Source organism: Macrobrachium nipponense, chromosome 46 (genome assembly GCF_015104395.2).
Source record: "Macrobrachium nipponense isolate FS-2020 chromosome 46, ASM1510439v2, whole genome shotgun sequence".
Taxonomy (NCBI): Eukaryota; Metazoa; Arthropoda; class Malacostraca; order Decapoda; family Palaemonidae; genus Macrobrachium; species Macrobrachium nipponense.
In genome coordinates this window covers 45139903-45167385 of record NC_061106.1, presented here as the reverse complement: position 1 = coordinate 45167385, position 27483 = coordinate 45139903, and the positions used below count along the sequence as shown (strand labels likewise).

General features: G+C 37.7%; 1 protein-coding gene and 1 long non-coding RNA gene across 2 annotated transcripts in view; both read left to right on the top strand.

Moving 5' to 3' along the window:
• The window catches only part of LOC135215003 (uncharacterized), a 94013-nt gene extending 88704 nt beyond the window's left edge, over positions 1–5309 (top strand). The window contains exon 2 of the mRNA XM_064249538.1: positions 809–5309. Within this exon, the coding sequence (XP_064105608.1) occupies positions 809–1854 (1046 nt within the window). The 3' untranslated portion in view covers positions 1855–5309. The remainder of the gene's footprint in view (positions 1–808) is intronic.
• The window catches only part of LOC135214626 (uncharacterized), a 441347-nt gene that overhangs the window by 238401 nt on the left and 175463 nt on the right, over positions 1–27483 (top strand). The window lies entirely within an intron of this gene.

The following is a 27483-nucleotide window of genomic DNA, read 5'->3' as shown; positions in this document are numbered from 1 at the left end:
TCAATTGTGATTTGATTTCGTTCCTTATTTGTGTTGGTTTTCCCCTTCACGTTTTGTTTCCTACTTGTGTTGCTTTGTGTCGTACCTGCTCTTGGTTTTGTACTTGTTACTCTTACTTTTGTTTTGGCTTGTGTTGCGCCTTTATTTATTTTTATAGTCCGTTTTGTGAATGATTCCGCTGCTCTGTTTATCTGCAGATATGTAAGATTATTATTAATATTATTGTATTATTATTATTATATTATTCATAAGATGAACCTTTCGCATATGGTACAAACGCAGAGGGGACAGGAATATTCTTGAAAGTTACGAAAATTTTGTGTATTTCAAGAATTTTCGTACCCTAACCAATGTTATCATTACCGTGGCACCCCGTGTGTGTGTGTGTGTGTGTGTGTGTGTGGTGTATTAATGCATTAGACACGCTGATAATAATGATATGAAATCTTTTACAATTTTTTTTTTCATTGAGATGATCAATCCAAGTCAAAATTCATGACAATCTTTCGGCTGAATAGAGTATGATAATGTGCGGAAGAAATTAGGGATAAAGGATATATTAATTTTTTTTCTTTCTTATTTGTGACATTAGGGCCTGGTAATGTATTTATTTGTATGAATGTTTTCAGTTTTGGTAACCTTAACTATGAAAGATATGTCATTAAATTATTATGATTAATATTATTTCAATCCATTGACCGTACCAAATGTTCTGTATTTCTTGTAAATTGATTTATTTAATAATATCCTGAGTCGTCTGTTATTCTGGAGTCCTAACAGTTGTTCTTGTTCTTTTTCTCCTTCACAGGATACATTGCTGATGGGCGTGGTTACAGCCCTCCCGGACCCGTAGCTTTGCCCTTGACACCATCCCCCGACGCCCACGGTCGCGCTCTAACGCCCACGGAGAGCTTCGGCGGAATGTCCCCCGAAGGTCTGGTATCCTTGGCGCCACTGTGTCCTCAGTACGAATCGCGGGCGGAAGCTATGGAGGAACCGATGAATCTCACAGTCACCCGCCCACCGCCGGCGCTCTACGACCGCCCACCGGAGGATCTCAGCACAGCCCACGCGATCCTCGACCTGTCAACGGCCCGCGTGGCCGAGTACTCACCTCCTCACACTCCGCCTTCGCCTCACTCTCTGGAGTACCACCACCCTCTACCTCACCCGCAACACCCATCATCCCCCCAGCAGCCACCGCCCTCCTACCACCTCCACGACCCCGACGGGAACGTGAACGACCTCAGCCCGAAGCCGTCGGACTGCCACAACTCCAAAGCCTGCACGGTCGCGTATACGTACGAGGCCTTCTTCGTCAGCGACGGACGGTCCAAGCGGAGGGGCAGCAGCAGCGAGGGCTCCTCCGAGAAGCCCCGGTACACCTGCTCGGAGTGCGGCAAGCACTACGCCACCTCCTCCAACCTCTCCAGACACAAGCAGACCCACCGCGACCTCGACTCCGGGAACGCGAGGCGATGCCACGTCTGCGGGAAGGCCTACGTCAGCATGCCGGCCCTGGCCATGCACGTGCTCACGCACAATTTGACGCACCGATGCGGCGTCTGCGGCAAGGCCTTCTCTCGGCCGTGGCTTCTGCAGGGGCACATGCGCTCCCACACCGGCGAGAAGCCCTTCGGGTGCGCCCACTGCGGCAAGTCCTTCGCGGATCGCTCCAACCTGCGCGCGCACATGCAGACCCACTCGCAGCTGAAGAACTTCAAGTGCAAGCGGTGCAATAAGTCGTTCGCCCTCAAGTCTTACCTCAACAAGCACTACGAGTCTGCCTGCTTCAAGGACATGCCCTTGCCGTCGCCATCACCGCCGCAGCCCTTGGAGGTCGCCTGCACCTAGTAGCTGCTGTTGCTGCTGCTGCTGCGTCCTCCAGGTCACCGCCTGAACCGTACAAACCCACCGTCCCGACCCACGCCCACGCCCGCCGCCCAATGATTCACGCCCTCGTGGTCACCCTGGAAAGTGTCGCGCGAAGGGCTTGGGTTCTTTTCGCCCCCCTCTGCCAAAGGAGAGGTGGGGGACAACCCAGAGGTAGTAGGCTTGTGTCTGATGTCATATTGGGCCTCGTGTCTGTCCTGTCTGTCTGTCTGCCTGTCTGCCTGCCTGCCTGATGAATGAGGAGTCACCATAGCCGCATCCATGACAGGGTTTCTCTCCTCACACCCATTCCTCCGCCGCCGCCTCCTCCTCCTCCTCCTCCTCCTCCAGCGCCCGTTCACCCTAGCCTCCTCCTCCTTCGAGGATACAGCATGAGCTGCTCTGAGTGAGACCGAAGAGGAGACATCTCCATCAGAAGAGAGTGAGAGGGAGAGAGAGAGAGAGGGGGCGGGGCAGAATTCCAAACAAAACAAAAATCAAGATACTTGATATTAAAACTCAGGTCTGGTACACAAATCCTCGGTGGCGCCCCTCGCTGCGTTGCCGGCTAAGAAAACAAAACATGATCAAAAGATGACTGTTATAATTTTAGATGTTGTTGCTATTTTCTTCTTTATTCTGTCGTCCAAGTGTAATAATAATCAAGGAATAAAGTCGGACCGTCATAGGTCTCATACCTACGCAAGATCAAAACAACCAAAGACAGAACGAAAGTTGCTCCGAAGGTGTGTGTGTGTGTGAGGACAGGGGCGCACGTAGGAGGCGGGGGCGCCCTCAGTGGCTCTTCAACACATTCCAATACCCCTGAGGGCTGCCCACTTCCCAAACGCTCTGATATCCACCGGGTCATATGCTTTGATGCTCCCATGACGTCACAATAACTTTAAAAAGTAGTAGTTAGGATGAATGCGGCTATTGATCGCCTATTTATTATTATTGTTATAATATAAACATTTACGGTTGATTTTCGCGTTTCCAGTCGCCCTGTTTAATGCTATTTTGAAAAGGGCGGCGGCGTTTCATATACAACGAACCACAGTCAACGACCAAAGTAGAAAAGGGTCTTGTTAATACTATTATTAATGACTTATTATTATTACTACAAGAGAGTAAATAAATAAACGAGTTAAAAAAAAAACAAAGCATAACTCCTGCATGTACATAGAACTTTGTATAGGTTACGAATCTTTTTTCTTCTCAATGCATTCCATACCAACATTCCAACATTCCAAATGAAATCCCACTTGATGCCCTCAAGTGACTGATAGTCTGCTAGTCGCCGTAGAGTAGGAACTCTCAAAAATATAAAAATAATTAATTAACATCATCCGATATTATTATTAATAATAATATGATACTGCATAGTGATAAGTATTTTTTCGAGTCTACATAACATACATACAAGCCAAATAATAGAATATATTTGATCATAGGCATAGGAAGCTTTCTACGAGGTTTTTTCTATATAAGATAAGTTTCATTTGGATTATTTCGGTCAGAGGGTGGCGTGAGAGCAGCGGCGGTTTGGTAGGGGGGGGGGAGACGGTCCCTCCCTCCCCCTCCCCGGAAATGCCCAGCCCCAACGTGGTCTTAAGTAAGAAGGAAAAATGGAGTATTAGGGATTACAAGGAAAGAGGGAGAATCTGGGAATTCTGGGAATGAGTGAGAGTATGGGATGACAAGAAGAGTGAGAATTCGGGAATTTGGGATGACAAGATAACAAAATGCTAATTGGGATTTTTGGAAATTAAGAATTTGTGGAATTGACAGAGAAACAGTGCAGCCTTCAAGGTCAGAGTGATTAACCGGTAATTTGGAATCTGATTTAATATTTATTTATATATAAAGAATTTTAAATAGAGAGATGTTGATGAATGACGGGACGAATCTGTCAAGCTGATTATTAAAATGATTTTTACTGTGTGAAGTATTTTGTAGCATATCTTTAAAATGATTGTCATGAGATCAAAGGGGAAAAGAAAAAACGTGAACGCACGAAAATATCTTTTAAGGAAATTAGGTGAAGTATGTTTGTAGAATTTCGAAATCCCTACTAGTGAAAGCATAAAAGGGTGTAAGGGTCGCGTTTTCACCCCCCTCGCTCGGCCATCGCTGCTCTCCTACCACGGCTCTGCCTTCCTTTGAGTGTGCGCTAGTCACGACGCTGCGGCCGAATATACTTAAATAGTAAATACTTAAAAAAAAAAAACTTATTCTAGAAGGTAGTTTTTAAAGAAGTCTCATTATGCGGTGATTCAAGGCGACACCGATAATGATGATGATGATGATTTTGGAGGAAAACAAATAATGATTTGACAGTGATTTAAAGCAATGATTCTAGTGAGTATTAAAAATAAAAAACGTTCTTAGAGTAAGAGATGGTGATTTTGATTCCAGGCTGGAAATCCATGATGATGTCATATCTTATACCCATTCTTATAGTAACTGGAACTCTTTTTAAGATTGCCTTTCCATTTGACAACTACAGACCTGACACACACACACACACACACACACACACACACACACACACACACACACACACCTCAAACCTGTCAGTAATACATTAATCGATACTGTTTAAATACATGCGCGCACAGACACGCCTTTCACGGGCATACGCTCACACATATACACGTGTATGCAGATACACAGATGTACGCAGAAACGCGTACACGTCCATCAAAAGCTTGACTCTTGTTTCCAGTGTTACATGTGACTGGAGGCACATGGTCAGTTTCTTGCACGAAGATTTTTTTTTTTTTTTTTTCACTGTTGTATAGTTCCTCCCTTGTTCGCTAAGTAAGTTTATTTTTCTTATGTCCACTCCATATTCAGATATTATTACAAGAAAGGAATTTGACCGGGGGACGGAATTTAAGCTTTGTTTTTAGGAGGTCATGAAAATAGAGGAAACAAAAAAAGTGAAGACTGGTCATCAGTGTAATTTCATATTTATATATATATTTATTTCTTCACCCACAGAAAATTCTTCAAGGAATATTGTTATACAGACGAAGGAGGAAAATTTTTATTAATATCAATGTTATTGTTATTAAATTTTCCCTATCAGGTGAAAAAATTTGTGAGGAGTATTGGAATTAGAAAGTGAAGAAAGTTGTCATCTGTGTAATGTCATATTTAAGTTTTTTTTTTTAATCAGTCTTGTCGAAATTGCCGGAATTAAATTTCATCAACTGTCAAATTTATGATGAGAATTGTGATTCAACGGGAGTTTGGTTGTGATAGAAGCTTCGTTTCACTATGTAACAAATTTTGAATTTATTCTTTTTATTTACCATCTGAAAAGCATTACAATTAACCCCCCCCCATCCCCTCTGGAGGGACACCCCCCCCCCCCGGCTATCACCCCCTTCAGTTTTCCTAGGAAACTTCAGTATGTAACAAATTGTGAATTTATTCTTTTTATCCACCAATCTGAAAAAGCTTTCAAATTAGGGCCATTCCCTCTGACCCTCACCTCCCGCCCCCCCCCCCCCCCCCCCCCAATAATACCATCTCTTGGACCCCGTTTATGGATTCTCATTGCCTTCCCTTTATAAAGGGAGCCCCATAACCACCCCCTTGACTTAAAAGCGGATCCGCTGGTGGATGGCTTAATAGGGTCATTAAATTTTGACAAGACGTATATGACTATTACCTTCCTGTCCGATCTGCAGTTTCCCCACAATCTCCAGCAGATGTCCGTTTGATCTCTCTCTCTCTCTCTCTCTCTCTCTCTCTCTCTCTCTCTCTCTCTCTCAACAAATACTACAACTGGTAACTGGTGGCAGGTCTTCATAACCTACGGATGTTACAAAATAATATGTTGTTAGTTGTGAAGTAAGTTATAAATAATGAGACATATGTAACCAGTCTTCAGTGTCTTTGAGAGAGAGAGAGAGAGAGAGAGAGAGAGAACTAATTTAGTAGCCAGGAAAGCACAGAACCATAATGCACCTGACTTACTCGGGCCAAATAACAAACTCAGACTCGGAAATTACTGACAGTCGATAGCGTGGTTGTCGCTAGAACAAGTCTTATAAACAGGGACTTGGTGACCGATTTGAGAGAGAGAGAGTTAATAAAACGAGTTTGGGCGACAATTCCTTGACGTCAGCAGAGAGAGAGAAAGAGGGAGAGAGAGAGAGAGCAACTGCTTGGAAAGAAGTAACGACGGAGGAAGTGGTTTGATCCGAGAGGGCGTGGCGGCAATCACTCTTATCATTGCCATGGAAAGGCTGCCCATTTCTTGTTCCTGCTATCGTTTCCCCCCCCCCCTTACCCTACCCCTTACCCTTCCCCTTACCCTTACTACTCTTGCTTCTTATAATCCCCTGGTTCCTAGTCCCCTTGTACAACCCTTCTGTTTTTTTTTTTTTTTTTTTTTTTTTTTTTCCAAAGCTAAAATGTACCTTTTAGATACTGAAACACCATATACTGATAATAGATGAATATATGGGGTCCTTCCCCCCCCCCCCCCCCCCCCTCCCCACCCCCCCCCCCCCCCCCCCCCCCCCCCCCCCCCCCTCTCTGGCAGACCATTCATCCTTTTTCATTCTTTCGAAACAGCTGAAGGAAAGGAAATGAAGACGTTAAAGTAATAAAAAAAAGTGTAAATATGATATATCTTAATTTAGAAGCGATATAAAAGAAGGAAAGTTAGAGAGAGAGAGAGAGAGAGAGAGAGACCGTCGTATTTTCCCCTCTCTCTGAGCCAAAGTTTAATTCCTCCATCAAAGGACGTGGCGCCATTTCTTGCTCTCTTTGATATTTAGCCCAGCCAGCACACACAGGTGGTCGCCCAGAATCCTCCGGGAATTCGCAAAGGTCGGTGGAGGGTGAGGCTAAATATTCCATCCACTGGGACTTTCCAAATCACTCACCCCCCCCCCCCACCCCTTCCCTTCCCCCCGACTTCCTCCATACCCCCTCCTCGTAACCTCAGCAAAAGTTTCATCGCGCGGTGTGAAAAATGTCATCCCGTGGTATTTGTATCTTTAATCCTTCGCCCCCTATATTAATAGTTGTTCCATAACGCTGGCCGGGCAGAATGTCTCAATAAATGTTTGTCTTGGGAAAAAGCGGTGGGGGTGGTTTGGGGGGGAGGGGAGTGTGTAGGTCTTGTTTTCGCAATTCGAAATACGAAATCTAATCGATGGATGTAGAGCGATCAAACGCCCCTCCCCCCCCCTCCCAACTATCCCAATGCACTGTTCATTATGTAAGAATGTCAAGGTGGCCTTTCCGTTTTGGGCTTTCCTCTCTCTCTCTCTCTCTCTCTCTCTCTCTCTCTCTCTGTCGTCCTCGTCCCCTATCATCATCATGATGTCCATGAATTCATTTTGAGTTTGTCCTCTTTTTTTATAAATTGCAAATGCTCCCTCTAACATTTTCTTATATTTCATAACATACTTCGTAATGTACTGTCATGCGATTGGCCAATATAAGTCATCAAGGCGAGAGATGTTTATAGGAAAAACTCCTTCCATGAAATACACTTTTATTATGATCGGCTACTGTAAATTTGGTATCAAACGCGCTGACAAGAATGCTTTTGCTTGCAAGAATGATAAATCAAATTTTTGTAAGACGTTTGGCAAGTAAGTTCATGAGTCACTGCAAATTTCCCAGTAGCTTGTTTAGTTACTACTTTCGTTTTCGTCCCCTCTTTCTTTCTTTCCCGGGAAAACCATTTTTCTGTGTCATCGCCATCTTCATTTCCACCCCCCTACCACAACTCTTACCCCCCCCCCCCCACCCCCACCCCCAACCCCCACCTACCCCCTACTATTCTCCCGTCATCATCTATATGCGCCGTTTCATTACTCTTAGAGCTTAACCTTCATTTACCTCACCTCCTTATAAACCTCCCTATCAAAACCATCGCTTAATCTCGCCCTCCCCCCTCCCGTGGGAATCCCCTCCCCACCATCCCCTCTGTGGTAATCTACCCCTTCACCTCTCCTTCGTGGTCCCTTCCCCTTTTTCGTATCGCCCTCGTCTGCTCTTTTCCTCCTCCTCCTCCTCTTCTTGGTTCCTTATCATCTTCTTCTTCTTTCTTCCTTCCTATTACCCCTCCCTCCTCCTCCTCCTCCTACTCCCTTAACTCTTTCTCCCCCTCCTTCATTCTCCCCCCTTCTCCCCCTTTCCACCTTTAACCCCTCCGCAGTGTTCCCTCCACTTCCCCATCCGCCTCCCCACTGTCCTTCCTCCTCCTCCTCCTCCTCCTCCTCCTCACTTCCATGGCGGTTATTAATGAAGGAAGATTACCTCCAGCCGATTATCGTACTTTTAAACTTGAAATTTAAGAAATTCCTCACTTGCGTTATAAAGTAGCGCAGATGGACAGCAAAATGAGATTGTACGTAAAGTAGGAGAGGGTGAGGGAGGTAAATCATTATCAAGGAAAATGATGAAAACCAGAAAAATGGAGAAAGAAAGTAAAAGAGAGTTTACGTATTTGTTAAGTGTCTGAAACTTGATCGAATAGGCCATGTGTCTTACTTGCCTGAAGGTTAAACGAACGAGGGAAGAGTCGTACTTGTCGTAAACTTAAAAGAGCGAGGAATGAGTCGTATTTATCTTAAGCTTAAAAGAACAGTGGAATGTATCGGACGTGTCTAAAAAAACCTAAAAGAACGAGGAATTTGTCGTATTTCAAACTTAAAAGAACAATGGAAGTTATCGTACGTGTCTCAAACCTGAAGGAACGAGGAATTCATGGTATTTTAAACTTAAAGAACAATGGAACGTATCGTAACTTGAATACAAATCTGGAAATATCTATGAATGTAAACAACAATGTCAATTCGTAAAGGAAAGTGAGGTCGTTAAATCGGTAATACTCTTATGCCTTTCTTCGTGATGATCCACCTCTCATTTCCTTCGCTGACAAAGGTCTCCTCATAACTATTCCTTTTCTTCTTCTTCTTCTTCTTCTTCTTACATCCATCTATGCAGAGGGGGTAATAATGGATAGGGGGTTGGGAGGGGTGAGTATAAATGAAAAGTAATCACTTTATGGGGCCACACCCACCTTATCAAAATGGGGCGGCGGGCGGCCGCCCAGCCGGCCTCGGCTGATGATGTCAACCGACCACTCACTCGAGTTCCAGCCAGTGACTGAAAAAAGGGGAAATGAAAGTCTGCCGGATAATATAGTATATTTCGAGCACTGAATAACGCCTCGTTCTTCTGAAAATGAAGATCTATTTATGAGGAGAGAGAGAGAGAGAGAGAGTGGAGATATTATGAAATGTTTATATTATTTATCTATTTATTTATTTATTTGTTTTAATAACTAATCTCCTCTTTCTGCATTTGTTATTATCATCTGTTATCACTTTCAGTTTAACGCATCTTCCTTGGAAGAAGTTTTCCTCCTTCGTGTTAATAGTATTTTTTGCGATTATATCTTGTCCGATTTTGTCCCTTTTAACATATAATTTCTCGTTTTTTTAATGATTAATTGACCGTCTTTTCGTGCAGCCGATGTTTCAGGTTGTAGTATTCTGCTTGTTGACAACATTAAGCAACGTTTCTGTGATAATAACAGGTCTGTCGTTGCGTGTAAAGGCAAAATGATAAAAAAAAACTTACATACTCTATTCTTAGTCATAAAGAAATCGTCATACCAAAACAAACACAGTAATTAAAACATCACTTCCAATGTCATGGATTTCCAAGCCAGGCGTTCATAATTTTTTTTTCTTTTTCATTACATAGGTAGACAAAAATAACAATGATAGCTATTATCTTGTACATAGCTGAAATACCAAAGAGTTATTTACACGAATCACTGGAAAGAAAGAAAATAAAGAAGCAGCTTTATTACAGAATCCCATTGTCTGTCTGACCTGGGAGCAGGAGCAACCTCTGGTTTAGGGTATATAGATTGGTCACGTGGAATGGCCGCTGTTTCTAGTCTCTCGTCTGTTGATATATATATGGAAATTAGTGTAACATTGTCTCAGTTTTTTACTTGAAAGATTTGTTTATATATTCCCTTGTAGGGAAAAATATTTAACTTGCCAAGTATGCCATGGCTCTATATATATATATATATATATATATATATATATATAATATATATATATATATATATATATATATATGATATAGACATACAGAGTGCATTTGTTACGCATGCCTTATCAGTATTACAAAGATTTCGTGAATGGCACAAAGAAAAAAAAATTCCAAAATGACAATGAATGTTTAGTGTGATTTGAATATTATATATATATATATATATATATATATATATATATATATATATATATATATATATATATTCCAATCTATCACATTTCTTTTAAGTTCATCATAAAACCGAGGTTGCTTATGCCCAAGTTCGGACGAAAGAAAGTAAGAGAGATAAAGGAAATATATAACAAAACCAACGAATTCTAGTCTGTATTTGTCATAGGGTTTATAAATCGCCTCTTTGCACTTAACAAAATAATAAAATATGCTTTTATAATCTTAGGCTTCATTCGTCTTCGTCAAGGGAAACCTAGTTTGTTTTTTTTTCAAGTTTCTGGTGGCCCTTAACGATGGAACCAAAGCAATAGAGATTTATAGTGAAAATATAGCTTATAGAGATGATATATATATACATACAGTACAGATCATTTATATAAAATCTAGCATTATCTAGGTTTAAGGGTTAGTCAGTTGATTTAGGTGAGTAAGGAAATTCATTTGAAATTTCAACGTTGTGATCATTTTTCTTCAGCAGATTTGTAACATTGGCTTTAGTATACGTTCAAGTCCTAGTCATTATATATATAAGATAATATATATTAATTATATATATATTATATATATATATAGACTATATATATTACTAATAATATATATTATATATATATTATATATCTATATATATATATATATATATATATACACATATATATTATATTATTATATTTCATATATATATATATATTATTCATATAATTTATATTATATATACATACACCTTTGAAATTCTTCATGCTCTGAATATGACTTGTTCTTTCCTATACCCTTAAGGTAACACTGGACTTGCTTTGCAGCACGTCTTTCTAAAAAAAAAGCAATAATATAAACAAATTTCCAAAGCAATAAGATGTACAACGATTTTGCAGGAGTGAAATCTGTTGATTTTTGACTACTACGAAGTATTTGAAAAAAAGACCCCTTTTTTATATATATAAACTTATGTAACGAGCTGATAAATCCAGCGGTAAACGAAAGAAGGGAATTTTGTAGCCGATGTAATATTCAGTATTGTAGATAGATAAGACCATTTATTTTTTATTATTATTATTTATGATTTAGTTTCGGTTTAGCAAGAATCATTAAAGATACTACTACCATCACGGTCAATATGCAATAATAGTTTATGATACGTGACGGGAACCGTCGTGTTTTGGCCCTTCGCTGTAGCTGTAGAGGAAATACTTTTCTGATCAAAGAAATACGGCTTCTCTCCCTTCAAAGTGCACGGGAAAATAACACTTAGTGATTGCTAGTGTTGTGGTCAAAATTGCGGTTCCTGTTCGTCCTTGGGTAGGCGTCATTTGGGAGTCCGCTGCTTTCGTAAGGTACTTCGAAATAAAGTAGAAAGTGAATGAAATTGTAATATAAATGCTAGAAGTGCGAGGGGACGTCCATCTGACGCCTACTTATAATAATAATATCGTGTGTGAATGAGACGTGTGTTTGTGGGAGCTATGGTTTTGATATTTTTCAGCTATTGGAGAAAGCAGTCATTTGTTGTGATTCCTTTTGAGTCTGTTTTTTATTGTAATAAAAAAATCACGATGTGACATTGTTTTTCGTTGTGTGAACAAAATCTGATTAGATTTTCTACAAGAATTGACAATGAATTACTCATTTTCGTCCGGAAACAAGTAATTCATTGAAAATTGAACGTAAAGTCAGTGTAACTCACGTAAGCACAGCAACAGAAAGGTCCTCAAAAGACCATAGCTCCCATGCCAGTTTATAAGCATTACTTATTAATACTCAGCAATAAGTTAGCAATAATATCATGCATTTGTAGCAATAATGTGCAATACGCCCCCTAGTAGCTCAACAGACCGGCCAGGTTGTTCTTGGGGTATTCTAGGAGGCGCCTTTTGGGAATAAAGGTCAGAAATAAGAATACATGAAAGCCATATAGTTGCAGTATATAGTTTTCATTGCAGTTGTAATAACGAGAAGTTATCAAAAAATCATCGTCGTCTGATTTACGAGAAGTTATCAAAACATCATCGTCATTTGATTTACTCTTCTTCTTCTGTCAAGGAAAAAATGAATGATTTAGTGCCTAACAGTGGAAAAGACAACTGGAGTATTGGCAGGATGAGCGAGACACCAAGTGACCTCAGAAGAGTCTTATTTTACGTGTTTTCGTTGTGCAGACGACAAAGTTTGAATAAGGATCCTCTGATACTTGTCCTTCGTGTCTTTTTGTTAAGTTGTGTTTACAAGAAAATTGTATGCCCATTCAGTCTTAAGAACACTGTTGTTAACTTAAAAAAATGGCAAATATGCACTGTTATTCTAAACCAGATTGTTAATTTTTTTTTTAGAAAATTGTTGACTTTCATCTTGACTGTTAATTCAAAAGTCTCATGTCAGTGCCACTGTGAATTTTCAATTGTTTGAGGATCCAAGTTCCAATTTAATGGGACTTTTTGTCATGTAAATTTTTGTAAGGTAAACTGCTTATTCATATGGTGATAACAATAGGGAGATTGATATCAAACGGTGATAGCATTTTTTCCTAACATGATAACATTAAGTAAGTATGAGGCTCCCAATTCCTCGTTGGAATGAAAGTGTTAAAAGCATGAAGAGGTTCCAGAACTCAGTAATGCTGGATGTTCCAGAATTCACCTTGGAAAGTAAAAAAGAGATTTACTATTTTTCATAATTCAGTTCTAAAAATATGTTAAATTCCCGCTAAAGGGATACAAGGGATTCCAGATTTTACATGATGATTGTATCGAGGATTCCTGACTCCCCTTTGGCGAGAAAGCATCATCGATTCCTAATTCCCACGTTAGAGGGAAACTGAGGGAGGAGCAGCAGAAATCCTTCAGACTCCAGTAGTGTGCTTCTTCATGCTTCCTTATCCTATTCTTAGCTTGTATTCGTAAGAATTCGGAGCGAAGACTCGAATAATAATAATTGTTATCTGCCACCATTGGCTCTGAGATGTTTGTTTCAGGGTTGCAAATGCTTGTTTCAGGGTTGCAAATGCAAGAGCGGAGATGCGTCTTGAGTAAAGAAGCCTTCTGGGCCTCTTGCTGTCTGTATTGTTTGTAATAAACACTGTATTGTGTGTAATAAACACGAAATTTCCCTCTCGTCTGATAAAAGAAAAGGTTGGTGTTGATTTGACACCTGAGGACTTGGTTCAATTAAGAGAGAGACGCATTCCTTTTCTTGCATTCACGCCTAAACCTGCTTACTGTTAATTCCACGAAGAGGCTTTTTCTTATGACATGTACAGGCTACTTTATCTCTACATAACATTGTCTATTTCCTTTTTATGACTAGTTGTTAAATAACACTGGCGGAGGTAGCTATCGTTGGCTTAGAATAGATAAAAAAGCAAAAAACAAATTGGTAAGATGGTTTTTCTATAAAAAATGATCCAGAGGATTGAAATGGTGATATTCACCATGTATAGCAAACGTGAGTTTTTTGCCATTTTTTAATTATTGTTTCTTACTTGCAAATAATGACTTTACTTACATGGCTTAAGAAAGGATAGACTTCGAAGCTTAGGCGTCCGATAGGTTAAATCCCCTTAGATATTATGGAGTATAAATAGCCTTTTATAGAAGAACCGTCCTCTCTGCTTGAGACACCCAGAGCTCATGATGGGTACCTTCGACCAGGTGTGACTCTCTCTTTTCGATACTTCTATTTATTACTCATTCATTAATAATAATAATAATAATAAATACTAGTTACCTTCCGCCTCCTGTGGCTTTCGTCGCCTACAGCAGAGAGGTCCTGGGGGTCGCCGGGTATTCCAAAAGCAATAATTTGATAGATAAGGGTCAATGTGGGCTCTGTGGAAGAATTTTTGGGCTGGAGAGTTGTCCAAGGCCAAGGAATCTTGCTGGTAGAAAAGATACATTCCGATCGAATCCAGTTTTATTAGGGATCATTGTTGAGACGCGAAATTCTACAAGTGAGCACCACGAGTGGTGGCCAAAGGTTTTGCTATAGAGTAAGGCTACATTTTTCTGTCATCTGTGCAAAGATATCGGTCGTTGCAATTTCCTTCGAGTAGACTTTATTTTGACACGTTCTCTTCTAGCTGTGACACACACGGGGAGGTCTTCCCTTTCTTTTCTCTTCGTACTCGTGTAGTACGAGTCCGAAGTGGGTCCCAGAATGCAGGATTACACCATAACTCCAAGACGATGCCATTTCACAATCAGAAGAGGCTGCCACAGCTTCAGGTACACCATGCGACCAACATGTTACAACAAGTCTTAGGTCCTGGCTGGTCGCCCAAGTCACACTGTTAAGAAAAGATTTGAAAACCCTCTCTCTGTGTTAACTCCCCCAAAACCCCCCTTCGTACCTGAGATACTATATATATGCTACTAGGACTGTACACAGATTACTTTACTCGTTCGTTTTACTTATATATACATATATTATCCCCCTACTCTTTTTCGAGTCAGTTCGTAAGCGCTACTCACGCTGAGTTGGCGAACATGGCCTTATAAATGGACGTCTTTAGGATTGAATCGTAACTAATGCCATGCATGAGCATGCACTGTACATATATATAAAACAATGTTAATAGAAATGTTAATGATCTCCGAAGTTCAATCCTGGTCCAGTGTTTTCTCCTTTTTCTCTTTTAACATTTGTATTCCCCCCCTCCCCCCTAGCTTCAGCACCACTTTTCCCAAGTGGAAGAGACTGTGTTTATACGCATACGCATGTGTGTGTATATATACATACATACATACATACATGCACACACATTCATTAATATAACTATATGTATATTATGTATATGCATTACTGTAACAATATATATATATATATCTATATATATATATATATATATATATATATATATATATATATATATTGTACACATAAACACACACACAACACACGAACCATAAAGCATACATGCTTATGTATGAATTCTTTTCCTTCCTTGCAGAATTGTATTTCCGCTTTTATTCGTGCTGGAAATTCGTTTCATTTTCTTGTTTTCCGCGAGAGAGAGAGAGAGAATTTGAGAGAAAGAACTAGTAGACTTAGAGAGAAGGTGAAAGTCGTGGAGAAAGCGTTACTTGGTTTTGGAAGCTCTGGCCTATTCAATTCAAACACGTCCTAAAAAGCTATTGAGTGCTATGCAATGGCCCAGTAGTCAAGCAATACATAACTAGTAGATAGATGACCATTAGCTAGTTTAGCGTTGGAGCCACAAGGGAAATAAAGAGAGAGAGAGAGAGAGAAAGAGACGAAGAAAGAGATTATAAGATGATATCATTAAACAAACAGCGGTACCGGAATCACAGGTGGAGTGGAGGTTAAACCAGCCATGAGAAATAATTTGCTGGAAATGAGTTCAGATTGTTGATAGATTCTATCGTAGGACATATTATTACCTGGTAGGTCACAAATTCCTGATTCTACCTGGCGAGACACGCGTTCGTAAGATCGTATTGTGCCAGAACAATTGAAAAAAAAAAGTTTTGACAAAAAGAAGAAAAAAAAAGCATGTATAGCCCAATTCCACAGGACCCACACTACGCAAGGTAATACAAACAGAATTCCAAGCAATAACGAAGCAATAACCATCGAATTGAAATATAGTGCAACTTGTTCTGATGCCTACTTAAATTTGGAGACTGCTTTTTTTTCATTTTGTAAAGAAAATATGTTTTGTACCTCTTTTGTAATAGATTTATGTGTAATATATTGTGTGATTAGAGCGTTCATGTCCATATGTTTAATATTTATGATATTTTTTGTGTTTAGGAGGGATATTGATTAAAGTTTACCCTACGCTTTAGGGCTGGTTCGGTGTCCAGTGGACTACGTCATAGAGTGCCTCTGTATGTTCAAAGTGCCAAAATTCATGGAACAAAAAATGTGGTCCAAGTATTTGTCGTTTTCCTTGAAAGTGAAGTTCCCAAATCAAACCATCAGATAAATTGTTTACATCTAACACTTCTGGTTATATATATATATATATATATCTATATATAATATATATATATATATATATATATATATATATATTCTACTTCAAATGAGAGGATTACCCTTTCTAATCAAGGCTTTCAATATCACTGATAAGAATTTCTTTATATGTTTGATTATTGAAAACTAGTGTATTAGAATTAAAAAGAAACATCCTGCCATCTTTGTATTATATCAATTCAAGGTTGTGGTATATTTCAGAGCCATCGAATGAACTCTTGTGAACTCTAATCGAAAACACCTCTACCCGTGTTTTGTACTTGTGTCATTTTCTTTTATTTATTGTCTACCACTGTTCAGTGCTTGTAACTCCTAAGTCACTTCTGATCTAGTCTTTTAAATATTGATCTGTGGGTAACGCCATTACTTTGATTTCGACTGTGTATTGTCATTACCCTTGTATTTATTTATTTTCTGAATATAATATCTCATATTTATTCATATTCGTATCTTGGGCGAAGTAGGTACAAGATAACAACGCCGCTGTGTTTTGCCACGGGTCATTTCCACTGGCATAAAAGACTGCTTGTTTACAATCTGTTCTGAACCAACCACTTTCTTCTCTTGTTCTGCCTCTTGTATTGACTCCTAAGCCAGACCTCTACGAAGCTTTTATTTTAAGCTAAGGCATAAGCCACGCCCATTCTTTGACGCAACTGCCAGCTGTTTCCAGAGAGAAGATTACGCCTGTAATATATGTCTGGGAAGAACTGGCATCTGTACTAAAGTGAGGTGTTTGTGGCTTGCGTCTTTTCTTGAAATAAAAACGATTCCAGATCCCCAATTTGAATCCTCAGTTAGAATGCATAATGTATAGTTACGCAGTACTACATCATCTACATCCATTTGATAACCTATATTTTGTCAATGATATTTTAAAAAAAAGGAATATTTGTGCCAGATACCCCTAATCTATATATTTTATTATGAATGTATGTCAACAGACTGGTAAATCTTCCTTCTTTGCATTCTTGAGAAGAATGCTTCACTTTTTTACAATAGACCTCACCACTTCTCTTACCTCTTTCTTCTTCCTCCTCCTCCTCCTCCTGATCTTCTCTGCAGCCAAGACTATTTTCTGGAGATTGTGAGTGTGCCTACTAAAGATGTTGCGTGTCCGTGTATATATATATATCTGTTTGTATGTGTCTTGTACAGTACAGGATCAGAACGGGTTGTGTACAAGTATGGGTTGGGCGCTACCTTAGGCCTATGTATTTTGAAGGCCTTTGGTTTTTCCGTGTGGTTCCACCTCTCGTAGCCTTGCTCAAGTGACTCCCTGTCCAGTCCTAGAGAAGATTTTTGTAAGTCTATTTTCTTAATAAATAGCGTAGATGATAGAAACGGAATTTTCATTTCTCCTCTCTGGTGTGATTTGAGTGTTTTAAGTATTGATGTAGTTATAAAACTGTTGCCAGAAATCAGAATCCCCACCATTCATGAGAATATGCCAGAAGAATTGTCAAAATAATCTTACTGCCAGACGTGGGAACGGTGTAAAAAACCTCATTAGATGGAAAATATTTTTATTATTTTCTGCAAAATTCTGTGAAAATATTTTAAAAATTTTCAGACATTTTCTTTGATATGGAATGGAATGGAATATGAGATTTAGGCTTGAAGCGAAGCACTGGAATCTAAAGGCCCGTCCACACGGTCAAGCTTTGCTCGACGAACTTTGTTCGATGTGACGTCAGAAGCGGAGCTAAACTGCTGGCAAAGTTTCTGACTTTTCCCAACTGTTTCTCCCGCTTCTGACGTCACATCGGACAAAGGTTTGCGACCAAAGCTTTTTCGACCGTGGTGGTAAACGGCGGGGGTGCCTCCGCCTACCTAGCCTAACTACCGCCTCCGGAGCCTGGGCCCCCTAAGGGATCATTCAGCGCTATAATGAATTTGTTTTGAGGTTTCCTGGATATGAATACAAAACAATACACCAAACACGATTCGGCTAATTCGTCTTCAACTATTCTTGAAAGTTGTATTAAGGAAATGTGACGGTGCAATTTGCTATAAGATGCTTTGAATTTTTGAAGAAAAAAAAAACCATTATCCATATGGCTGGGCATAATATTGTGCAACCATCACTCATTTCTTCCCGGACATTTTTGAGGGAGAATATGAGGTATGTTTTACCCCTATTAATATTGGATCGTTTTTGAGGATTGCAGAAGGCGATAGTGTGATATCTTATTTGATATATATATATATATATATATATATATATATATATATATATATATATATATTAATTTTTTTAATAATAAAGCGAGATCTCTTCACTGTATTAACTTAACCTTCTCTTACTTTCTATTGAGTATCATATGCTTTGGAAACTTGTTCCAAAGAACACTATTCCATATGAATATTGTTTATCTTTTGAATAAATATAATATATATATTATATATATAATATTATATATAATATATATATATATATATAATATATAATGTGTGATATGTGTGTGTGTGTATTATGTCATATATATTATTATCATTAATTCAGAAGATGAACACTATTAATATGAAATAAACCCACAGAGGCCATCGACTTGAAATTCAAACTTCTGAAAGGTCTGGTGTAAATTAGGAAGTAAAGAGCAATAAAAAGTGAAGATATCTCACTTATTAAAAAAGAAGGAAGAAATGAATAAATAAAAATGTATTAAAATACATTGCATCTTCGCTGGAACTTCAATTGAACTTTTGAAGTTGCAATTGCACGGCATTCCCAGGGGGGAGGGGAGGAGACTGTTCGGCAGTCCAACTATGCGAGGAATAATGGACCTCTGGGACTGAGAAGTTCGACAGCGGGGCACATTTACTGCATATTGGTGCCTCTGCTGTTCAGCGAATATGAATCTGGTTGGTGGCTCTCGGCAGGAATGGAGGGGGGGGGGGGGGGGATCTGGTCTCAGTTGTGAATATGAATAATTTCTATTAAAATACCACTTACGAAAAATTAAGACAAACAGAAGAGACCATCCGTCACAACTGCTACTCCTATTAGGAAAACATACCTCACGATATCAACTCGCTATCTAGCGCCTCAGTGGCGTGGTTGGTATGGTGTTGGCGTCCCACCTCGGTGGTCGCGAGTTCGATTCTCGGCCATTCCACTAAGGAGTGAGAGATGTGTATTTCTGGTGATAGAAGTTCACTCTCGACGTAGTTCGGAAGTCACGTAAAGCCGTTGGTCCCGTTGCTGAATAACCACTGGTTCCTCGCAACGTAAAAACGCCATAAAAACAAACAAACAACTCGCTATCTAAATGAAATAAATCTTAGACACAAGCAGACATCCACACCAGAAACAAAGTGCCTCAGTGGCGTGGTCGGGATGGTGCTACCCGTACCACCTCGGTGGTCGCGAGTTCGATTCTCGGCCATTCCATTGAGGTGTGAGAGATTGTCTTACCTGTGATAGAAGTTCACTCTCGACGTGGTTCGGAAGTCACGTTAAAGCCGTTGGTCCCGTTGCTGAATAACCACTGGTTCCTCGCAACGTAAAAACGCCTTAGAAACAAACACTGGAAAAAATATTCTATAGTAAAAGAAAAAACTGACAGACAGAAGGCGCTGACAGGTGATCTGAGATGGAAGACCAGAGTAACAAAGAGAAACTTGACAGACTTAGAAAACGTTCATGGGGCCGCTTTAATCAACAAAGCAACTTAAGATATACGAAGCTACCTTAAGATTTCATCCCATTTCTTGAGAGATTCGACTTGTGGTATATCTGAAAGCGGGAGAAATGATGAGGACAGAGTATGCACAAATGGGTGCAATAACACTTATGTAGTTGGAGAAGGCATTAGCGAGATTAAATCTTTGTAGTACTTAGGAATAATGATATCCAATCTAGCTTCTCTTAGTTGGAAATTAGCGAGACTAAAAAAGGGCTAATCATACAATTGTCAGGCTAAATCATGGTGTAACAATGAAAGTATTTTTTTTTTCAAGGACAACGCTTCAAGAAAAGACTATTACTAAAATGTCGCAATTACCTGAATTCGATCACATAATGACGAGGGATGGATGACTAAGGTGGCTTGGACGCTGACTGTCTCTTGAGGACTCTCCTGGGCGCCAGAGGATTTTAGAATCTGGAGACGAGTGAAGATTTATGACACCTCATGAGAGATATATCGCCAGACTTCACGACAATTATTTGTGTTGCATGTGATTAGAGATGAAACCCATATATATTATATATATATATATATATATATATATATATATATATATATATATATATATATAATTATGAAAAATACTTTGTTCTCCAGGTTCTTGTGCATGAAAAAAGGACAAGGGACTGGATTAATTGGCCAGCAGTCTAGACAAACTACGGAGGAAGGAGAGTCACAAAAATAAATAAATACGAATTAACCTTAAAATATATTACAATAATTTATCTACATATGTACAAGCGAGTCAAGGTTTAGAAACAATTGAAAGTACATGACTATTACCAATAATAAATTTTAAGGCAAATTAATAAAAAGATATTTTATTGCAATAATTTATCTACAATTTATGTACAAGTGAGCCAAGGTTCAGAAAGTACATGCCTATTACCAATAATAAATTTAATAAACAATCAAATTAATAAAAAAAGAAAAAGTGTAGCTAATCACAGTTACTTTACAAAGATTATACGTAGAGGTAAAATAACGTTACCAGAATAAAAAATTTACACAAACTAGCAAACAGTAGCTACATCACAAAAAGTCAGGCAGCATAAACGGTAACAAAATGAAACAGCACCACAACATCACAAAACAATCATTAAGCAGCTTAGCACAAATGAACAGTGGCATCATAAATAATTACATCAAATGATTAACAGGCAGTATACAAGAAGCGCCTCAATGGCGTGGTTGGTATGGTCTTTACCTGCCACCTCGGTGGCCGCGACTTCGATTCTCGACCACTCCATTGAGGGGTCAGAGATGTGCATTTCTGGTGATAGAAGTTCACTCTCGACGTGGTTCGGAAGTCACGTAAAGCCGTTGGTCCCGTCTCCGTAGAGATGATGAGACAGACATTACTGTCAGACACAGAACTAGACAGCCCAGTGGGGCCACACTCCAAATAAAGTCGTTCCTCAGACGACGACAACAACGCCGTGGTAGACGATGCCGCCCTCCAGACGACGAAAATGCAAGCTGCTGTATACTGGCTCAACCTCAGGCCTCCGGTAAGCATACCCAAGGCTCCGCTGCTGGGACCCTGACTGCTTCTGACTTAATGCGCTGCCGTTTAAACCTAGACTGTCGTTAGCGGCAGTCTAGGTTTAAACAAGCACCACTGGGCAAGGAGAGCGCAGCCACAACAAATGCACAATCGCGAACGCGAAACGATTGTCCCAAGAAAAATAAATAATTGCCAAGCCTTACTCTATATATATATTTTATATATATATAATTATATATATATATATATATATATTATATATATAATATATATATATATATATATATATATATATATATATATTATATTGTGTGGGCATGTGTGTATATATAGTCAATAAAAGGGTCATATAGATTATAAAGATAAAAAACTGAATTTTGTTTGTTTATAGGTAACAGCTTCTTCCAAGTATTCCCGTGGATAAAATATATATAAAGGAAAGTTTCTTTTCCTTCAAGTTCACATATCTAGAAAGTGAATTCAAACAGACATAAAAGCTTTCAATTAGCCTCTGACTTTTTATTTTCTTTTTAGACAGTATATTCTGGCGTGAAGCTTTGACCTATAGAATTTATAAGAGCTGCCGTTCCCAACTTGTTTCAGGTCATGGACCACCCTCTCCCCCACTCCCCCCACACACACAAAATGTGGACCATTTATTTGTACAGTAAGAACAAATAAAAAGCAGACAGTTAATATTTTGGGCTGAAAGATGTTTTTTACGAAAAGAATTACACCCTGAAGGTTGTCAGTATTTTATTTTTTTTAATGGGAGTAACACAAGAAAAGAAATGGAAAATTATTTATCGGGATAAAATCATCCCTAATGCCTATCCGTTAATTTTAACATCAATATTAATTTTAACATCAATATTTTGGGCTGAAATATATTTTTTAAGAAGAAAATTACATCCTGGAGGTTGTCATCATTTTATTTTATTTCTTTAAAGGGAGTAACACAAGGAAATCAATGGGAAATTATTTATCTGTATAAAATCATCCCTACTGCCTTTCAGTTAATTTTAAAATATGCACCAATCTCCAGTTTATTATCTAATGTAGTGAACGCCCTGTGGACCACACAGTATGTCACGATCGATCATTAGTAGTCCGCGGAACACCCAGAATGTCGCCGTGGACCACTAGTGGCCACGGACCACCCGGAACTCCCTCCGTGGATCACTGTATTATGGCAAAGGGAACGGAATACTTCATTGTCGCCTCATGGTTTTCAGAGTCACTTTCAAAGCCAGAAGTGACGATGAATATTTTAGTGCAAGTGAGATTTTCACGGTTGCTTGACATCAAGTTTTCTTTTTTTTTTTTTTTTCTTTCCTCTCAATGATTACTTTTCTCTCTCATTATTCGCCGAGGAAGGTGACCAGAGAAATAGATAAAAGGCAGAAATAAAGAAAAGGTCGACTGTAGCTGTTTCAGAGAGATATAACAGAGTGGGTTACAGTAGAAAAAGGACTTCTGTGTATGTATGAATGTATATACAAAATATATTATATATATATATATATATATATATATATATATATATATATATATATATATATATATATATATATATATAATTATATTTTGAGAGTAATTTGTATCCAAGGAGGATTACAGGTTATAAGAGCTTCTTCCAGGCAGGATTCGAAGAAATGCCTGATTTGGAAACAGAGATAAACAGCGATAAGCAACTGTATGTCGTTATTGATAAGGTAGGCACCGGTTTGAATCCTGCCTGCCGCCAGGCGAAGCACTCAGTAAACCCCGGAGGTATAGTGGATGGAAATGACACGATATTTGTGGAATAATATTCGACAATGTAAAAACATGACCCGCTTTTGTCCCTCGTATTTGTGGACAAGTGTTTACTATGTATATTATATATATATATATATATATATATATATATATATATATATATATATATATATATATATATATATATATATATATACATATATATACATACATACATATTTATACACATATATACATATAGGATATATATTATATATATGTGTGTGTGTGTGTGTGTGTGTGAATAACTTGATCACGAGCATATAAAACGTGATGCTATGTATAAATAAAGGTTTTTTTTGGTTTTTTTTTCCACGAAGGAAAAAATGAAAAAGGGTCCGAACAGGACCGAAAGTACTTGGCTATCTCGCTTTTTCATTTTTTCCTTCGTGGCAAGAAACCTTTATATATATATATATATATATATATATATATATATATATATATATATATATATATATATATATATATATTATATACATATACATTATACATATATGTGTGTATGTATATAGTATATACTCATATATGTATGTGTCTGTATGTGTAGTTTATACATCACCCACCTCTCTTATTCATGTAATGACGCATCCCAGCAAAGAGGGTAGAAGAGAGAGACATAAGGGGAGGGGGGGGGGGGGGGGTGGGGGGAGGTTCGAGTTTTTCGGGTTTTTGGGAAAAGAATGGAAGAATCACATTCTTTTGGTATGGGAAACGCAACCATTGTCTATGGAGGCCCATGGTCTGTCCATCCCATCTTCCCTCTACAAAACGCGAGAAAGCGTTGGGGAAAAGAGTACTACAAAAGATTACGGATGCAATCTTTTTTTTCTTCTTCTTCTTGGGAATTGAGTCTCATGGAAAGAGGCTGGAACAGCTCCTCCTCCTCCTCCCCCCGTCCTCCTCCTCCTCTTCCTCCTCCTGGTGAACCTCAAGAGTTTTCCTGAATCAGCTCAGTATTGTACTTATTATAATAGGATAATGGGGTTTGGAGTAAGAGAGAGAGAGAGAGAGAGATCGAGAGAAGAGAGAGCGAGAGAGAGATAGTTGAGAGGAGAGCCAGATTGAGGAGAGACGGAGAGAGGAGAAGGCCACGAGCGGAAGGAAAGGTCCTTGGCGTCACATGGTGCGAAAATATATGATAATAGTCATGTATATGAAATATTAGTATATTATGTATATATATATATATATATAGATATATATATATATATATATATATATATATATATATATATATATATATAATAATATACATATAATTATATGTGTTAAATAAATTCTTCTGTGTTAATAAAACAGGTTACGTCTCAAGTATAAAAGGCCCATTAAAACAATCTGGTTTAAAGCTAAGGACTATATATTTCGGTGGACTTCCACCCTTAATATATATATATATATATATATATATATATATATATATATATATATATATATATATATATATATATATATTATATAATATATATATATTATATACTATATATATATATATATATATATATATATATATATATATATATATAAAATCAGTAGAACGATCCAACAGTAATATTCATTTTTTTTTTAGCAAGACAAAATATATATGTTAAGGTATTTACAGAGCTTAAAGCTTTCGTCCATCCTTATGTGGACATGATCACTAAACTAATAAATAAAATGACTTGAGGTTCCTTGTAGCGTCCTTTCATTCCTTTTACTGTACTTCCGTTCACTTTCTCTTTCTTCCATCTTGCTCTCGACCTTCCGCTAACAATTGTTTCAACGATGTTTTCGTCGCTGAATAGCCTCCTTGGTACCAGCGCTTGGCCTTTGGCCTAAATTTTATATTTAGTTTTATACATTTTCTTGATATAAAGTACGATTTACATTGTTATTTTTGCACCAGACCAGTTTAGGAATAATAGTACATGACACACAGCCAAAATAAAAGAAGAACAGAAAGTAAAAATAGTAAAAGTAAAAAAAAAAAACGGGGGGGGGGGAGAAAACAAATCACAGAGTGGAAGAGGAGGAGGGGGCGTGGTGAGGGATGAGGTAAATCAAGAACCTAGGAAAGAGAGGGAGAGAGAGAGAGAGAGAGAGGGAAAGCTTGAAAGACAATATTGTGTTGGGAAAAAATTAAAAGGAAAAGAAAATAAAAATGATAAAAAAATACGAGAAACTGTGGCCGGGCCAAATGGATGACCTTTTTTATTTCCGTAAAGTGAATTTTTATCGTCATGTTTGGAGTGAATTGCCTTGATAAAAAAGAAAAAGAAAAAAAAAAAAGACGGGGAAATATTGAGGTACCGAAAAGTTATGTGAAAAATTCACCATGAGTTTTATGATACATGACCGGAGAAAAACAATGCTGAAGAAACAAATGGAAATCTGACGAAAGACGAGAAATGTAAAATAATAAAATATAATCTTAGTTGAACTATTTCTTAATAGTTATTGCCGTATGTTGAAGTCAGACTTTAAGTTTACTTAATTGCCTCAAGATATTTAGATATTATAAGGTTACTTGAGTGTCTCAAGATATGTAGATGATATAAGTTTACCTAATTGTCTCAAGAAAACTTATAATATCTGCATATCTGATGACAATTAAATAAACTTATAATATCTACATATCTGAAGACAATTAAATAAACTTATAATATCTACATATCTGAAGACAATTAAATAAACTTATAATATCTACATATCTGAAGACAATTAAATAAACTTATAATATCTACATATCTTAACGCAGTCAAGTAAACTTATAATGTCTTAAAATATGTAGATATTATAAGTTTACTTAATTGTCCTAACATATGTAGATATTATAAAGTTACTTGATTGTCTTAAGATATGCAGATATTATAAGTTTGCTTAATTGCCTTAAGATATGTAGATATTATAAGTACTTAATTGCCTTAAGATATGTAGATATTATAAGTTTACTTGGTTGCCTTAACATATGTAGTTATTATAAGTTTACTTGATTGTATTAAGATATGTAGATGATATGAGATATAAATATGATAATATATAGATAATTTTAAAGTATCGAGAAATTTTCATGAAACAAGATGAACGAAGATATTTTGACCCGTTTCGAACACTTAAAAAATGTTGGAGACAAGCAAAAATAAAGTAATGTAAAGTTTTACTTATTATTTTGTTCATATACAAAATAGTTGAGCTACTGAGCCTTTTTATAAACTGGATGCATACTTCACGATACGAGTAGGCCACAATATTGCATAGCTTTATTATTATTATTATTATTGTTATTATTATTATTATTATTATTAACATGAACTTTTTCATAAGAAACAAGCCCACAGGGGCCACTGAATTTGGTGCTCATTTGAAAGGAGTAACAGAAGGTAATAGGAAATACAAATAGAAGAGAGAGAAAATAAATTAACAATTAATGAATGAAAGATAAAAAATGTAATAAATGAAATAAGAAAAATTTTTGTTAATAATAATCCCTTTTAGAAGAGCTCATCCAAAGGCCCAGGTGCTGAGTTAAAAATGCACTGATTAGTATATATAAATACACACACACATCTATATATATATATATATATATATATATATATATATATATATATATATATATATAATATTTATATATATATATATATATATTATATATTATATATATATATATATATATAATATATATATTGTGTGCGTGTCTGTGTGAGGAACAAGATCCATTATCTGTAAGGCTGAGGCGTTCATCTTAATTTAATTTATGCATTTTAAAAGACAAATATCCAGCAAAGCAAAATTCAAAGGACTGCAAGAATGCAGGCATTTATCAAAATTATGCCACTCAAATGGGTCATGCATTGTTTATATATATATATATATATATATATATATATATATATAATATATAAACACAAACACACACACACACACACTGTGTGCAACATCCTAAAAGTGTGCTGCAATAGGAAACACATAATTTGATTTAACAGAACGTGAAATCTGGTCCCTGGTTGAAAATTTTGGTCTAAATATTTGTATGAATATAGGGTTTCCAAACTCGGTCCCTTTTACCCTTTATATATCTCCCCCACTCTCTCTCTCTCTCTCTCTCTCTCTCTCTCTCTCTCTCTCTCTCTCTCTCTCTCTCTCTCTCCTTGGCAAGCCACCGCCTACTTCTTCTTCTCCTCTCCTCCTACCCTTGCGCCAGCTCCTCTTCGTCCTCCAGAATTCCTAGTACAATTGTTTGTAATTCGAAGATAATTATTAAACTACTTTTAAGATGGTAATTTTCCTCTGGAAAGAAGCAGAGAAGCGAAGAAAACGAATTAATCTAAAAATACTATTACTAATTTATAAATGATT